Source organism: Rhinoderma darwinii, chromosome 1 (assembly GCF_050947455.1).
Source record: "Rhinoderma darwinii isolate aRhiDar2 chromosome 1, aRhiDar2.hap1, whole genome shotgun sequence".
Taxonomy (NCBI): domain Eukaryota; kingdom Metazoa; phylum Chordata; class Amphibia; order Anura; family Rhinodermatidae; genus Rhinoderma; species Rhinoderma darwinii.
In genome coordinates, this window is record NC_134687.1 from 156,203,575 (window position 1) to 156,221,766 (window position 18,192).

The following is an 18,192-nucleotide window of genomic DNA, read 5'->3' on the forward strand; positions in this document are numbered from 1 at the left end:
AAGTATTGAGTGCATATACTGTACATACTATTCAGTAGGCCAACATTTCTGTATTAAAAATCATTTTTGAAATTGGGCTTATATAATATTCTAATTTTCTGAGACACTAAATGTTGGGTTTTCATTAACTGTTAGCCATAATCATCAACATTAAAAGAAAAAAAATGCTGGAAATAGATCACTCTGTGTGTAATGAATCTATATAATATATGAGTTTCACTTTTTGAATTGAATTACTGAAGTAAATTAACTTTTTGATATTTTAATTCATGGAGAAGGACTAGTATAATATATATATATATATCACATATACATGCACATAAAAAAAACAACACAATTTTTACAATAAACATTAAAATAAAAAGTCTCACTACATAAAATATACACATATCTTTGCGGCCGTAATAACCTGCACAACAGATTTATAGCATCATTTATGATGTGAACGCTATAAAGAAAAAATAAAGCACTCATTTTTTTTCACTTAATAATGTGGGGCACGAGGTGTTATGAATTTTTAACCTCCATGTGTCTCACATTAATAGTAATTAACCCCATCGTGTTCCTCACACATTAACACAAAGTTGCCCATTATGACTGTGAGAAACATGATGGGGTTAATAACTATTAAAGGGTGGCACATAGAGGTTCAAACTTCCTCACACCAAAATATGGAAGAACTTTTTTTTATTATTAATGTTTGCAAAGTATCGTTTTGGTATCTAATCTCAATACTACACAAAGTATCGGTATCGAAGTCCAAATTCTGGTATCGTGACAACCCTATTGTAGATAGGGCTATACTTTTTGAATTCTAACTGTCAAGCCACCTAGTGGAAAAAGCATATACCCCCGGTCTGTGTTCCCCAATGTAACAAATGAAAAAAAGATTATATACACTTGCAATGTATCCTTACCTGTAGTTACGGTCTCTTTCATCTCAAGTTCCATACACTGCATTTGAACAAACTGGTGTAAAGCAGAAACTGGATTCAAATCGCCACGTTTATACTTCATAATAAACTCTTTTGGCACTTTTTTAGGTACCAATGACGATGTTGATGGAGGTAGAATTCTCTTAGTCAAAAATGGTTCCGGAAAGATACCTAGAGAAAGAGTTCTTACAGTGTGAGAGGGCACAGGAGTAGAGAAAGGCTAGTTTTGATATAGGAGAGGGCACATTTTACTGAGCTCTGAACTTGCATCCCTACAACAGGCTTGTCAGAGAAGAAACATACAATATAGACATCAGACAACAGCATAGCTTGAATCTTTCAAGTTACACATATAGAAATCTAAAATTATCTTTTCCATTGCAAACGTGCCAAGATGTCTTTGGAATATGAAGCTTCCTAGCATGAAAGTGGTGAAAAATGTCTTGGAGTTTATGCCTAATGAATTACGGTACTGTAAAAAAATATATATACTGCGGCATACGCTAATCATTTAGTGGCAAAAGATATTAATCTGGAAAACAATACAACACAAGGCTCATACTGTTAATGTTTAAAACTGGATGGAAGGCTGCAATATTTGAAAAAATTTAGAAAGGAGCACCTACAAGTGAAAGGTCCCAGCGGTCGGACGCAAACCAATTAGCAAGCATCTAGCTATTCCTCTTAAAAGCTTTGTACACCTTTGAAGTCAGGTTTTGTTTTTTAATAAAAATGACTATCAGTGTGTTTTGTGCAACTTTCTAAATACATTTTATTAAAAAAAAATTACATTGAAGATACAGCTGCTTTGCATCCTGTATACAGAGCAACTTTTCCTGTATTCTAGAGCTGAAACCTGTATCCGTCAGGTCAGCGAGACTAAGGGTATGTGCACACGTGAACTGTCTTTTACGTCTGAAAAGACAGACTGTTTTCAGGAGAAAACAGCTGCGTCGTTTCGGACGTAAAAGCTCCTCCTCGCATTATGCGAGGCGTCTTTAACGCTCGTAAATCTTGAGCTGTGCTTCATTGACTTCAATGAAGAACGGCTCAAATTACGTTGCAAAGAAGTGTCCTGCATTTCTTTGCCGAGGTAGTCATTTTACGCGTCGTCGTTTGACAGCTGTCAAACGACGACGCATAAATGACAGGTCGTCGGCACAGTATGTCGGCAAACCCATTCAAATGAATGGGCAGATGTTTGCCGACGTATTGTAGCCCTATTTTCAGACGTAAAACGAGGCATAATACGCCTCGTTTACGTCTGAAAATAGGTTGTGTGAACCCAGCCTAACGGGTTCAGTGTCAGTGGGTCCTGCAAGTCTTTGACACACACAGGAACAAGGTGTTACTGATCACATCTAATTTCATAACTTAGATGTGATCAATAACAGGTGGATCCTGCGTGTCTCCGTCTGACACGGAACCAGTCAGTGCCGCTGACCTGATGGATACGGGTTTCAGCGCTAGATACAACTATAGTTTTTTTACCGCTCAGACGGTTGTAGATGTAAAGCCTGAAGTGTCCATCAAGGGTTTGACCTTCCCCCAGCTAGCATGCAGAAAGAACGATCCAAATTTCCACTGGTGTGTATATCTCGCTGGTACTTATGGTTCCATACAGAAATGAAACTGCAGAAATGCAACTGCTTGCTGTGTATATCCTCGTACTTGATGTTCTAAATCTCCAACAAGGGAGAAAAAGGATAGTGCACTACCTTTTGGAAACTACAAATTCCACGAGCTTATTCCATACTTACAAAAATAGATATAGATAAAAGCATAAGATAAGCTCTTGTAATACGCCAAATAATGCAACCCGACCCTGGGTTTCGCCCTTCTGGCTTCCTCTGGGGCATATGCTTTTATCTATATCTATTTTTGTAAGTATGGAATAAACTCGTGGAATTTGTCGTTTCCAAAAGGTAGTGCACTATCTCCTTTTTCTCCCTTGTTGGAGATTTAGAACATCAAGTATGAGGATATACACAGCAAGCAGTTGCATTTCTGCAGTTTCATTTCTGTGTAGAACCACAAGTACCAGTGAGATATACACACCAGTGGAAATTTGGATCGTTCTTTCTGCATGCTAGCTGAGGGGAAGGTCAAACCCTTGATGGACACTTCAGACTTTACATCTACAACCGTCTTAGCGGTAAAAAAAACTATAATTTTTTGTGGTGTTGAGGATTTCACCTCTTTTTTACATGCTCCGGTTGTTCATCTCCTTGTTGAGATATCAGTGAGTAGAGAGCTGAGTTGCATATTTGGTTGCTAGATACAACTGCTATGTATACAGGATACAAAGCAGCTCTATCTTCATCAGTAAAAAACTAAAAATTTTGAATATAAGCACTTAGAAAGTTCGAAAAAACACACTGATCAACAGTTTTAAAAAATAAATAAATAGGTGTACATAGCCTTTAAAGCGTAACTAAACGTTCGATCAACTTTTTATTTTCTAGCAGCATGTGTAATATAAATATATTTTGTAATAGACTTAATTAATTTGGGCTCCTTTTTGTGCTATATGTGTTTTAAATGGCCACTGACACTTTGTTACTACATTTTATTTCTTGTATTTCTGCTGTTGCTAGCAGAAATCCATACACCGTTTGAATGTATCGGTGTACGGACTCTGCTGCCTGTGTGCACGGGTGGACGGCCCCATCCTGACGTCAGACGTGCACACCCCCATCGTGACGTCAGGAAGGTCTCTCTGCCTCTATGTACTATACAGTTCTCTATAGAGTAACCAGCAGCAGCAGAGAGCAGGGAGCGGAATGAAAGCTCTGCTGCTGTCCGTAATATAGTATGTGTGAGAAACGCTTCAGTAGCAGAAGCGCAGGTCTAGCGGCGGCTCCCTCGCTAGACCTGCACTTCTGCTATGGAAGCCCCTCTCACATACCATACACCGGACAGTAGCAAAGCTTTCATTTTCCTCCCTGCCTTCTACTCCCGGTTACAGTACTGTGGACAGGGGGAAGAGGGGACAGGGAGGGGGCACCAGACCTGCGCTCAGGCGTAGCTATAGGGGTCGCAGCAGTCGCACTTGCGACCGGGCCCCTAAGAGACACGCTGACTGGGCTGTACTAAGGATGAGCCAGGATAATCACACTGCCGCACTCCGCGCTGTGTCAGACTGCAGTGATGGACTTGTATGCACTGGTGTTCGCTTACTTCCCCGTCATTAGGATGAATTTTCTTGCGCGCACTGGTCTCTGTCACTGAGTGATTCTCCCCCTTCCCTCCGGCAAATACTCTCAGGACACTGTAATCTGGGCTGCTAATTAGCATCAGATAAGACTAGGACTGCTCCATCCCCCGCAAGCACCCTGCCGTCCTGTCTTATCTTCCCTCCACTTGCCAGGGAAAGTGAAAAGAGATAGATATAAATAGATATATATATATATACACACACACACACACAGTGAAGGAAATAAGTATTTGATCCCTTGCTGATTTTGTACGTTTGCCCACTGTCAAAGACATGAACAGTCTAGAATTTTTAGGCTAGGTTAATTTTACCAGTGAGAGATAGATTATATTAAAAAAAAAAAAAAAGATCACATTGTCAAAATTATATATAATTTATTTGCATTGTGCACAGAGAAATAAGTATTTGATCTCTTTGGCAAACAAGACTTAATACTTGGTGGCAAAACCCTTGTTGGCAAGCACAGCAGTCAGACGTTTTTTGTAGTTGATGATGAGGTTTGCACACGTTAGATGGAATTTTGGCCCACTCCTCTTTGCAGATCATCTGTAAATCATTAAGATTTCGAGCCTGTCGCTTGGCAACTCGGATCTTCAGCTCCCTCCATAAGTTTTCGATGGGATTAAGGTCTGGAGACTGGCTAGGCCACTCCATGACCTTAATGTGCTTCTTTTTGAGCCACTCCTTTGTTGCCTTGGCTGTATGTTTCGGGTCATTGTCGTGCTGGAAGACTCAGCCACGAGCCATTTTTAATGTCCTGGTGGAGGGAATGAGGTTGTCACTCAGGATTTGACTGTACATGGCTCCATCCATTCTCCCATTGATGCGGTGAAGTAGTCCTGTGCCCTTAGCAGAGAAACACCCCCAAAACATAATGTTTCTACCTCCATGCTTGACAGTGGGGACGGTGTTCTTTGGGTCATAGGCAGCATTTCTCTTCCTCCAAACACGGCGAGTTGAGTTAATGCCAAAGAGCTCAATTTTAGTCTCATCTGACCACAGCACCTTCTCCCAATCACTCGCAGAATCATCCAGATGTTCATTTGCAAACTTCAGGCGGGCCTGTACATGTGCCTTCTTGAGCAGGGGGACCTTGCGGGCACTGCAGGATTTTAATCCATTACGGCGTAATGTGTTACCAATGGTTTTCTTGGTGACTGTGGTCCCAGCTGCCTTGAGATCATTAACAGGCCCCCCCCCCCCCCCCCCGTGTAGTTTTCGGCTGAGCTCTCTCTCACCTTCCTCAGGATCAAGGATACCCCACGAGGTGAGAGCCCCAGATCGATGTCGATTGACAGTCATTTTGTATGTCTTCCATTTTCTTACTATTGCACCAACAGTTGTCTCCTTCTCACCCAGCGTCTTACTTATGGTTTTGTAGCCCATTCCAGCCTTGTGCAGGTCTATGATCTTGTCCCTGACATCCTTAGAAAGCTCTTTGGTCTTGCCCATGTTGTAGAGGTTAGAGTCAGACTGATTAATTGAGTCTGTGGACAGGAATCTTTTATACAGATGACCATTTAAGACAGCTGTCTTTAATGCAGGCACTAAGTTGATTTGGAGCGTGTAACTGGTCTGTTTACTGCCTGATTAGAACGATTTAAAATAGATTTTAATGATAAAGTATTAAAATATGGCTCATGTAGCCGAATTAGACATATGTTCAGGCTCAGACAAGTGGTCAGGGGTAGGAGATGGTCTATTAAACTTCCCAAGTGTAGACCAAGATCTCCTCTTATAGTATACAACCCTGACAGCTACTTGCTGAAAAATGATTGTTCCAGCCCACCAGGCTCACAGCATGTGGTCAAAGAGAAAGGATCTGAAAACAGTCCTGTTAACAGACCGCTACTAGGAAACTCTGAGACCACCTGCTGAACAAATTATTCCAACCCTACGCGTTTCAATGTCACTAATGGATGTGACACATCATCAGGGATTGTTTCAAATTCAAATTAGTTATAAGCCGGTTAGCACGATTTTTGTGCTAACATTATTTCTCCCGGCTCGTGCACGACTCTAATGCAAATGGCCACCAACTGGTCTGGAGGAGGCTGAACTCTTAATGGTTGGTAGGGGATCAAATACTTATTTCTCTGTGCACAATGCAAATAAATATATATAATTTTGACTATGTGATTTTCTGTTTTTTTTTTTATATAATCTCTCTCACTGGTAAAATTAAAAATTCTAGACTGTTCATGACTTTGACAGTGGGCATACTTACAAAATCAGCAAGGGATCAAATACTTATTTCCTTCACTGTATGTGTATGTGTATATATATATATATATATATATATATATATATATATATATATATAAATATAAATATAAATGTGTTCTGCTGTGCATAGCTCAGTGCACGCTCACAGTATTGTAGTTATCACCTCAGAGTTCACTGCCCATGAAAGACACAGACAAATCGTAAAATAGCACCTGTTAAATATATATAATATATATAATATTAAAATATCTTACTGCTGGGCTCAAATCTGGACCGAGAGAGTGAGCGGCGATACGGTCTGCTTAAGCCGCGCGGTCGAGTGCCGATGATGTCACGGCACACGAGGCTGACACTTTGAGATTTATGCTCGGAACACTGCGGGCACAATACAGCCTGCGCTCTCGACCCCTCCGTTCGGTGGGGTGTGCCTGCGAACTGGTAGCTGTTCCTGCCTAAGCACAGTGACAGCTACAATCCCAGTCTTGCTGCTCGACTGACAGGTCCTGCAGCGACGATGCTGGGATTTTAAACACAAAAAGTTTGGACGCACACAACTCCCTCTCCTGGTATACTGATATTGAATCTGCTTCTGCAGTGTTAAAAGCTATTAAAGATCGTTATTTACACGTCCATAAACCAGGAGACTCACTCTCTCCTGGTATACCAGCTGATTGCTTAATACTGGTTGCAGTATTATGTTGTGTGAATCTTGAACTAAGTCACAGTTATAATACTAAGCCCAGCACTCCCTCCTTTTTCCCATTGACGAAAATTGTTAAAGGGATCTGAACAATATAAATAATACTTGCTATACATAAAGCAATAAAAGCACAAAAAACAATAAAATGTAAAAATACCATAAAAAAATAAATACATTATTAATTAGTAGTTATTGTGCAGTCAAGGAAAAGGGGACTTTGCACAATTAAATCCTTTCCCTACAACAGTCGGTATCAATAATAAAATAAATGAAGGCGACTTTGATCAGTCCTGCTCTATTTCCCTCTCTTCCCATACTCACAACATTTATGAATCCAATAGGTGGTGCACACCAGAATGGGAACGGTCACTAGAATCTTTTAAAAATAAATTTACTACAGAATTAAATAGGAGGTTCATCCTTTCTCATCTTCCCGTAAGTTATAGGTGGGCCACAGACATCGGCCATAAAGTAGTTGCGGGGAAGGGGGGGCCCAAGCTGAACTTTTGCACCAGGGCCCATGAGCCTTTAGGTACGCCCCTGCCTGCACTTCTGCTAGGGAAGCACTTCTGCTAGGGAAGCGCCTCTCATAAAATACAATAGTCCGGACAGCAGCAGAGCTGTCATTCTCCTCCCTGCGCTCTGCTGCTGCCGATTATAGTACTGTGAACAGGGGGAAGAGGGGACAGGTAGGCGGCGCCAGACCTGCGCTTCTTCTCAAAGAGCAGTGCGCGCCTTTGCAGCTCGTGCACCCACTGTAAAGAACCTGCACACATAGCAGGTTACTATATTTCGAATTGTACTGCTATACTCCTTCCAAATAGCCACAGCTCCCATAAATACTACAGTAGGTTATGAGAAATATATATTTGTGTGCGTACACACACACACACATATATATATATATATATATATATATATATATATATATATATATATATATATATATATATATATATAATGTCAGCATTTACAAAGAAGGCTTGTAAAGTCTGGGTGCCAAGCAAGTAATCCAGGTCCTAGGGAATATATATATATATATATATATATATATATATATATATATATACACATACATACATACATACATACATATATATACACACACACACACGAAGAAAATCTTGCAGCACTCGAAAGTTCAAAGTATAAAATTGGTTTATTCAGACAACTTCAAAAAGGTGCAACGTTTCAATCCCACCCACATTGCTTGAGAAAGATCCCAATGTGGGATTGAAACGTTGGACCTTTTTGAAGTTGTGAACATGTCCTATCTTTGCCACGGATCATGGACGGGACTCATGCAGCACACACGGTTGTGTGCATTAGGGCTAAGGGTACCTACACACATAGTGTATTTAGATGTGGAGAATCCACATCAAAATCCACAGGTATACGCACTGAAATCTGTGCAAAAAATCTGCACGGACTCTTGCATATTTTAGTTTGGATTTCAGTGCGTGGATATGCGTTTTTTGTGTTTATGTTTGATAGAATTTCACCCTTCGCATTGAAAGAGGTGAAATACACAGGGAACATCCGCACCAAAAATAGTCGTCAATTTACGCGTGGACAAAACAGCAACGTGTACATGAGACTTTAAAAATCTCATTATCTAAAATGCTACTGTATTAGGCAGCCGATTTTTATAGTGTATGTATACTCTATACAGTGCTGTACACGGCTGTTCTTATAGTATATACTGTATAGCGTATACAGAGCTGTCTTTATAGTATATATACTGTGTACAGACCATATTGTACCTCATAGTGTATGGCTGAAGTGAGAGCAGGCAGGAAAAAAAATGCAGGAAGATGCGAGGAGTTATTTATCCGAGTGCTATCAGATACTTTATAAAACCAACTTTAGATACTTAGCATTGGTATGGTAGAGAAGATGTGTCTGATATGGTAAATCCAAGATGTTAGATGCAAAGACAACTGTGCTGCAAAAGGACCTTTGGTTTTCCTGATTGGCTGGCTGTTGAGGTGCATGATGGGAACTATGGGCAGATTGAATATTGCATACAGTACTGGCAAACATCACAAACAGTAAGACACGCCCCTAGCAACTGGCCAGAAGCTGGAAGCGTGAGAAAATAGATGTGGACTATTTCACAAGAAAAAAAAGCTGCAAAAAAGGTACTTTGAAGTGAAAAAAATTGCTAGGAGTAATGTATTCACATAATAGCAGTTTACATTTTATTTTTTTTTTGCGAAAGTTTAGCTACGCTTTATAGAGGATCTGACACTAGTGTAGCAATGCTTAATCTCCTAGCTAATCTAATAGGCGCTGTCACACTGATAATACTAGTGAAATTGGTGTCCAAAAGTTTAGTATTTTAAAACTTATGAGCTTTTTTTTCTAAATATGCAAATGAGGATATACTACACAAATGGGCGTCAACACCAGCGATTCTCCTGAGGTGGAGCTACCTCACAGCCTCTGACGCTGTCCTATTAGTATGAAAAGCTGCTTCACACAGTGTGAGAGACTGAGGCTGGAGGGAAGGGGGATCACGTCAAATAGCCATATCTCCATCTGTGGACCACCTAGAATAGTGGTTCTGGTGGCATATGAAAGATGAGATTCTAATCTTTCATATGGCACCAGGATCGCAGTCCAGTCTAGCTGTGAAACAACCAGAGGTATCACCAGTTGAAAACACAGTCGTGAATGGAAGCTGTATACTATATGATCACGCTGTGTTGCTGGGCTGGGAAAAGGAGAACTGTATAATGCGGATTGGACAGCGTCATACAGAAAACATTACACCGCCCAGAGTGAAGAGAAAGAGTTACCTCCAATTTGGTAAGTATAGCCAAATTAGCATATTTAGAAAAATGCACATAACTTTGCAAATAATGAATTTTTTTGAAAAAAAAGAGAGATCACACAATCTTGTAGTTGTCTGCCAAACTGACAAGGGGGCGTGTCTCTGCTACTGACAGTGTAAGAGCTCGAGAGAAGAGGGCATGCGCGCTCTCCTCTTCCATTCTTGCACTTTCTGTAGCAGAGACACGCCCCCTTGACAGTTCACTCAGCTGCACATGTGTGGGCAGGTGAAAGGTTCTCTTTAAATAGCTTGAACAGGTCGTTAATAAAGATTAAAAAATAAAAGTTGATGTGGGTCAACGCCTTTCAACCAACAATTTATTTTGTGCTGGCCAGAAACAATGATTAGCATTAAAAAAAAAACAATATAAAGTATTGATCACTTTGTTTTTTATGACTTTCCCTCTTACATTGGGATCTACATGATAATGAATAATTACAAAAAGGGAAACACCCTCCCCTTTAAATGGATACTAACTTTTCAAACAAGTTATGCTAATCTAATAGTATACCGGATATGTCAATTATGGAAATTACTGTTAAAATTTAGTTGTTTTGTCCATGCAAAATTCTATGTGAAGTTACTGCCACTAGGTGTCTCCCTTCTTATAATTAGCTTGTTGTCAAACAAACTCCTTCCCTATTTAGAGAGCAGAGGAGACAGACTACAGGAAGTGGGGTTTTGCCTCTTCTACTAGCAGGCAGGGAATGAAGTCTATGGAGAGGGGGAGAAAGAAGAGGTAGTAGAGTGAGTCAGACACAGACATGCTTCCCACACAAGTCTATGGTGAGTGGATGGGAGTAGGAGCAGAATGAAAAAGACTCACAGACATGCTACAGATTCCTGGCAAGTGTTATTTCTCACCCCAGTCAGTGCTGAATTCTCAGCTACACTGCTCATTAATGCTGTAGAATGTCCTCCACATTGCTGCGAGATTAGAGATAGACTTTAAATCTAATTCTGAATTTGACCCAAGGGTAGAAAGATGTATTTTAAGTTTATACCAGCTTCCTTTCCACATATTACTTTAACCCAATAAAAAAATACAAAAAAAAAAACCAGACACACTAAAATTTGGGACTGAAATGCAACCTGTGATTGGAGTAACTTTGGCAACTCCATCACGCGTTTCACAGTAAGTTGAAGGTGCTGATGCTGTAGACTGGCTCACAGAAGTCGATGCCTGAATCTGCAAATTTTTCTTTAACATCTGAGCAAAGCTGGGAAACGTAGATGTTTGATTCCAGTAATTAGCGCCCGCCATTTTATCTGCAACAAGAAAAACTAAAAATATTATCTGCCAACATTTATTATATTTCCTTTAAATCGACTGGTAATTATAAATGAAAAGATCAATATAATTATGTAAAACTGCAAAATAAATACATGGTCGAACGTTATTGCGGCAACACGGATTGAAAGAGACCTAGTGACTGACAGGATTCCTGTACCACAGCATTTTCAAAAGGACTGCAGGAGCAGCAGACAGCATCCCTGAACAGTTCAGAGGGCAGTAAAGTGGGTTAACCATTTATAGGTGCTAAGGGGGAATTTATTATTGTTTCAACGTTGGTTCTCTGGTGTAGAAAAGTCACAAGTGCCTCAAAAGTCGAAATTTGCCTCCAAAAATTTTTGGGACATTTTAGGCATTTGCGCCGCTCGTAGCGCTATACAAAAAAGTGGGTGGAGCTTTGCTGAATACCATAATTTAAATTATAGCGTAAATCTACTTCAGCTTGTAGCAGGGAAAGCCAGAGAGGCGCCTAATTTAAGAGTTGTGCGCCTCTTAATAAATTAGGCACCTCTGTGTCCAGCACCTATCTTTAAGACGGGGTCCACTAACCCCCATCCTTCCTTCTGCCGCTGGGCTTTGGCCACTATCTGACTGGGTTTCTTCGGAAACAGCTAAATGCGTTTTACCACACTGAAACTCCCATAGAAGAAGTGGATGGGAGTTCCGGAAACAACGTAGCACAACAAACGACAATGTTTGCGTAGAGCTCCAAAAACTGTAACTCTGTAACCGCAACTTCTGTAACTTCCATGGGAGTTCTGGAAACAGCCTAGCAAAACAAGCTTGGCGGTTTCCGGAAAAACCAGCAACCAAGTCTTTTATTTGCGTGATAGCGGAGGTCAATAGGAATACAACGTGTTGCATGAGTCACATGCGGAAGGCCAAAACCACTTTAGGCACCACATTGTCGTGGAGAAGAGTTAGAAACAGAGAATGACAAGAGAGCGCCACCAACTCCGAGACCCTACGGATGGAGGTCACCGCAACCAGAAAAATCACTTTTCAGAACAAAGAGAGACCTCTCCTAAAGTTTCAAATGAAGTTGATTGCAAGACATCCAAGACCAAATCAAGATTCAAGGAAATTGGAGGGCGATAAGGAGGGACCGCATGAGCCAACCCCTGCAAAAAAAGTTTTAAGGTCAGCTTTAGATGCCAACGGGCGACCAAACAAAATGGAAAGGGCAGATAACTGCCCCTTCAGGGAGCGGAGAGCTAAACAGAGATCCAAACCGCAAAACACATGTAGGGGAAGCTTGCGATCCTAACACCAACCAAGGTAAGCCTTCCATGTACGATGATAGATGCGTGCTAAAGAGGACGTTCTGGTCTTAAACGGGGTTATCCATTATGCAATGCAATATTAGATTTATGTGAAACAAAGTAACTTTAATTAAAAATTCAGTGCTAAATGGTGCAATTCAAACCTCATGAATGATTCAGGAAATGCTGGAGCCTTTCTAAAAGTGATGACGCTCCGACACGGCCTCACGTGACTGAGCACTTGCTTCATGTGCTGTTCGTGAAAATGACCGCAAGGGGCTATCACATTGCCTATTGTTTGAGTCCCGAGCAGAGCATCAGCAAGCGCTTTGCTCGGGACTCCAGCACTGCTCCCGACGTCCATATTTGGTCAATTCAGGGGTTTGGTATCGCTGGAGTTCCCGAGCAGAGCATCAGCTGTGTGGACGACGCTGCTGTGTGGTATGCATCCCACCACTACCCGGTGGGGCCTCTCCACTGCTGGGCTTTGATACAGCCCGGTGAAGAGACTGTGGCTGCATGTCAGGCACTTAATGTACATTTATTACAGACATATTATTATCAATGGAATAGCGATTTCTAGTCACAGTGTATACATTACTGAATTATCAGTGCAGTCTAATTCACAGATCACAGTTCTATTAGACAGCCTTCAGATCATTGCACAGCCACTTTGGGACAAGGGTACATTCAAATTGTGGCCAATAGGCACATGCTCATGTTATACTCGGATGTGTAATCCTTAGTGAGAAATAGGGGACATCTGCACTTTTAAGGTCATACTACATTGGACTTTTTTAATCCATTTATTAATAAAAATTAATTTTTTTCATTCTTTTATTAATCCTCAACAGTCACATCCTTTTCCCACTCTCCTTCCCCTTTCGTTAAGTTGTTAGATCCAGAGATTGCAAGGATCTGTCCCACCGGGAGAGGTCCGCACGCTGTAGGGGACACGTGTGGAAATGCGCAAATGGAATATAGTCTCAAAAGAGGCCACCATGGTCTTGAGCAACAGCACACAGAAGCGGAGTGAGGTCGGCACAGCCATCTGTAGGGAATGAATCCCACACTGAAGAAGAAACAATACATTCCAGACAAAGGGAAACCTTCGCCGAGCGAGTGTCGAAGGCGACCCCCAAAAATCCTGATCTGCTGTGAAAGAGATAGGAAAGACTTGGACCGGTTGATGATCCAACCAAACTGACTGAGATTGCTCAGAGTAAGCTGGAGGGCCCTCTCGTTTTCCCCCTTGGAGGGAGATTTTTATAAGGATGTCGTTCAGGTACGGAGTGACCGACACCCCGCTGGTGCTAAGGAGTGTCATCACGACACAGAACTTTTGTGAACACTCGCTGGGCTGTAGCCAGGGCAAAGATAAAAGACCACAAATTGGTAATGACAAGACAGTACCAAGAAACGCAGGAAGCGTTGGTGGTAAGTGCAGATAGGGACGTGTAGATTTGCGTCCATGTTAAGAGTAGAAAGAAATTCCCCGTTCCATAGACGAAATTACATATCTGAGAGATTCCAACCCGAAAAGGACGAACCCAAACGTGCACATTGAGGCGCTTGAGATCCAGTATGGGCCGAACCGTCCTTTTTGGGGAGGACCAGAAAGTTGGAATGAAAACCCCAGAACCTTTGGTTTAAGGGGACCGGAATGATGACCCCCTGATAAAGCAGAGTCGGTTGCTCGAAAAAACAAATTGCGGCCCTGGTTGGGTACTGTGGAGCAGCGGATTGAAAGGCGCACTCTGGAGGGAGGCTGGCAAATTAAATTTTGTATCCCGAAGAAACCCCCTCCTGAACCCAGGTATCCGAAATGTGAGAGAGCAGAAGTCCTTAAAGTGCAGAAATCTGTACCTCACCCGAGGCAAGTCGAGTGGGGGCGCACCGTCAGGCTGAAGTGGCCTTGCCCGTTCCAATCTGTGCAGGTGGAGGTCGGGGGCGTCGGGAGGGCTTGGTCTGTGGCCTGAAGGAAGTGGTGGTGAGAAACCACAAAAGGAGAAAAAACGCTGACCGGCCTTTTTGGCAGGGGTAGTCAATTCCGAGGAAGATGGGCGCTTTTACCACCCGTGGCTTCCGAGATAACCTCGTCCAACCTAGGCCCAAAGAGACAAGGCCCAGAAAAGGGTAAAGAAGTCAGGGAGAGCTTGGAGGCTGAAACAGCAGACCAAGCCTTAAGCCAGGTGGTCAAGCGAATGGCAACAGAGGAAGCAGAAACCCTCACCACCAGGTGGGCCTTGTCAAGAGCAGCTTTGCAGATACATTTGGACGTTTTGGAGTTCAGTTGAGATAGATTGACTAATTCCTCTTGAAGAGTACTCGAGAGCAGGCCGATCCAGAAGTCGTATCTTGCCGTTAAGGGTATGTGCACACACAATCTCAAAAACGTCTGAAAATACATGAGTTGTTATCAAGGGAAAACAGCTCCTGATTTTGAGAAGTTTTTTTAAACCACTCGCGTTTTTCGCAGCGTTGTTTACGGCCGGTTTTGGAGCTGTTTTTCTATGAGTCAATGAAAAACTGCTCCAAAAACCGCTCAAGAAGTGACATATACTTCTTTCTCGCGGCAGTTTTTTTTTTTTACGTGGCCATTTTGAATAACGGCCGCATAAAAACCGCCACGTCGGAACAGAATGCCGTTTTTCTCATTGAAATCAATGGGCAGAGGTTTGGAGGCGTTCTGCTTCCGATTTTTCAGCCGTTTTTCGGGCCGTAAACACTACGTGTGCACATACCCTAAGGCCGATCTGTCAGGTCAGCAGGATTGACAGCTCGGCTGAAAGCTGGACGTACAGGTCTGTCAGGCAGGATCCAGATAATGATGATCACATCTAATGATTAATATTAGCTGGATCCTGTGTGTCAAAGACACGCAGGACCAGCATTCAGCCAGGTTATCAGTACAGCTGAACTGATGGAACAGACGGATCGAAAACTATAAAGATTCTATGTAAACAAAATAAATAGAAGCTGTATTGTAAAAAGTAAAGAAAATCTTTAATATAAGTCAATTTGAAAGTTGTTTAACTCCCTTAGCGTCATCCACCGTATACTAGTCCTTCTCAACGCATTAGAATATCATCAAAAATTAACATTTATTTCAGTAATTCAATAAAAAAAGTGAAACTCATTCTATAGATTCCTTACACACAGTGATCTATTTCCAGCATTTTTTTCTTCTAATGTTGATTATGGCTAACAATTAATGAAAACCCAAAATTTTGTGTCTCAGAAAATTAGAATATTTTATAAGCCTAATTTCAAAAAATATTTTTAATACCGAAATGTTGGCCTACTCAAAAGCATGTACAGTATATGCACTCAATACTTAGTCGGGGCTCCGACTCTACATGAATTACAGCATCAATGCGGCGTGGCATGGAGGCGATCAGCCTGTGGCACTGCTGAGGTGTTATTAATGTGGCGTGGCATGGAGGTGATCAGCCTGTGGCACTGCTGAGGTGTTAGGGTATGTTCACACGGCCAAATTTCAGACGTATACGAGGCGTATTATGCCTCGTTTTACGTCTGAAAATACGGCTCCAATACGTCGGCAAACCTCTGCCCATTCATTTGAATGGGTTTGCCGACGTACTGTGCAGACGACCTGTTATTTACGCGTCGTCGTTTGACAGCTGTCAAACGACGACGCGTAAAAATACAGCCTCGTCAAAAGAAGTGCAGGACACTTCTTTGGACGTTTTTGGAGCTGTTTTCTCATAGACTCCAATGAAAACAGCTCCAAAAACGGACGTAAAAAACGCCGCGAAAACGGCGCGAAAAATGCGAGTTGGTCAAAAAACGTCTGAAAAGCAGGGTCTGTTTTCCCTTGAAAACAGCTCTGGATTTTCAGACGTTTTTGTTAACTACGTGTGAACATACCCTTATGGAAGCCCAGGTTGCTTTGATAGCGGCCTTCAGCTCGTCTGCATTGTTGGGTCTGGTGTCTCATCTTCTTCTTGATAATGCCCCATAGATTTTCTATGGGGTTTAGGTCAGGCGAGTTTGCTGGCCAATCAAGCACAGTGATACTGTAGTTATTAAACCAGGTATTGGTACTATTGGCAGTGTGGGCAGGTGCCAAGTCCTGCTGGAAAACGAAATCAGCATCTCCATAAAGCTTGTCAGCAGAGGGAAGCATGAAGTGCTGGAAATTTCCTGGTAGACGGCTGGGCTGACTCTGGATTTCAACACAGTGGACCAACACCAGCAGATGACATGGCTCCCCAAACCATCACTGACTGTGGAAACTTTACACTGGACCGCAAGCAACTTGGATTGATGCCTCCCCACTCTTCCTCCAGACTCTGGGACCTGGATTTGCAAATTAAATGCAAAGTTTACTTTAATCTGAAAACAGGACTTTGGACCACTGAGCAACAGCGTTGGTCCACTGTGTTCCATCAAGTCCAGAGTCAGCGCAGACGTCTACCAGGAAATTCTAGAGCACTTCATGCTTCCCTCTGCTGACAAGCTTTATGGAGATGCTGATTTCATTTTCCAGCAGGACTTGGCACCTGCCCACACCAATACCTGGTTTAATAACCACAGTATCACTGTGCTTGATTGGCCAGCAAACTCGCCTGACGTAAACCCCATAGAGAATCTATGGTGTATTGTCAAGAGGAAGATGAGACAGCAGACCCAACAATGCAGACGAGCTGAAGGCCGCTATCAAAGCAACCTGGGCGTCCATAACACCTCAGCAGTGCCACAGGCTGATCGCCTCCATGCCACGCCGCATTGATGCTGTAATTCATGCAAAAGGAGCCCCGACGAAGTATTCAGTGTATATACTGTACATACTTTTCACTAAGCCAACATTTCTGTATTAAAAATCATTTTTGAAATTGGGCTTATATAATATTCTAATTTTCTGACACTAAATTTTGGGTTTTCATTAACGGTTAGGCCTCATGCACACGACAGTAGCCATGTGCACGGCTGTGATTTTCGGGTCGACCGGCCATGGAGTGTCAGCCGCGAGCCGCCCGCAAATCGCAGGCTGTGCACATGGACGTGGCCATTATTTTCAATGAGCCCGGACCGCAGAACACGGCCGTAATAAGGCTTGCCCGTTCTTTCTGCGGTCCGGGTTTCGGGGCCATGCACGAACCCTGGAAACCACGGACGTGTGCATGGCCCCATAGGAATGAATGGGGCCGCAATTCTCCAGTGGATTTTCGGGAGAATTGCGGCCTCAAAAGCACGTTCTTGTGCATGGGGCCTAAGCCTTAATCATCAACATTAAAAGAAAAAAAATGCTGGAAACAGATCACGTTCATGTAATGAATCTATATAATATAGGAGTTTTACTTTTTTAATTGAATTACGGAAATAAATTAACTTTTTGATGATATTCTAATTCATTGAGAAGGACTAGTATATACGGCGCACATCAGGTGTTGGGGTGGGGGCTTTTATCGAGCGGGCTCATGGGCTGAGCCCGTTCCACAGAACGAGCTTGTCAGCTGTTTCTTACAGCCGACACTTCAGTGTAAGGGTATGTTCACACAGTGTTTTAAGGCGTATTTCGGGGAATTTACGCCTCGAAAAACGACTGAAAAAAACGGAAGCTGAACGCCTACAAACATCTGCCCATTGATATCAATGGGAAAAACAGCATTTAGTTCATACAGGGCGTCTTTTTCTGCCTGTTTTAAAAAACGGAGCGTATAAAGACGCTCCGTAAAAAGTAGTAGCGTGTCACTTT

General features: G+C 42.3%; 1 protein-coding gene across 4 annotated transcripts in view; it reads right to left on the minus strand.

Moving 5' to 3' along the window:
- Positions 1–18,192, minus strand: part of ADAD1 (adenosine deaminase domain containing 1) — a 220,649-nt gene that overhangs the window by 174,424 nt on the left and 28,033 nt on the right. For 3 of the 4 annotated variants that reach the window (XM_075849715.1, XM_075849714.1, XM_075849717.1), the window contains exons 2-3: positions 11,007–11,183; positions 918–1,106 (exon numbers count right to left, since the gene is read on the minus strand). In XM_075849715.1, coding sequence (XP_075705830.1) covers positions 918–1,106; positions 11,007–11,178 — 361 coding nt within the window. In that variant the 5' untranslated portion in view covers positions 11,179–11,183. The remainder of the gene's footprint in view (positions 1–917; positions 1,107–11,006; positions 11,184–18,192) is intronic. The other variant, XM_075849716.1, reaches the window with a different exon arrangement.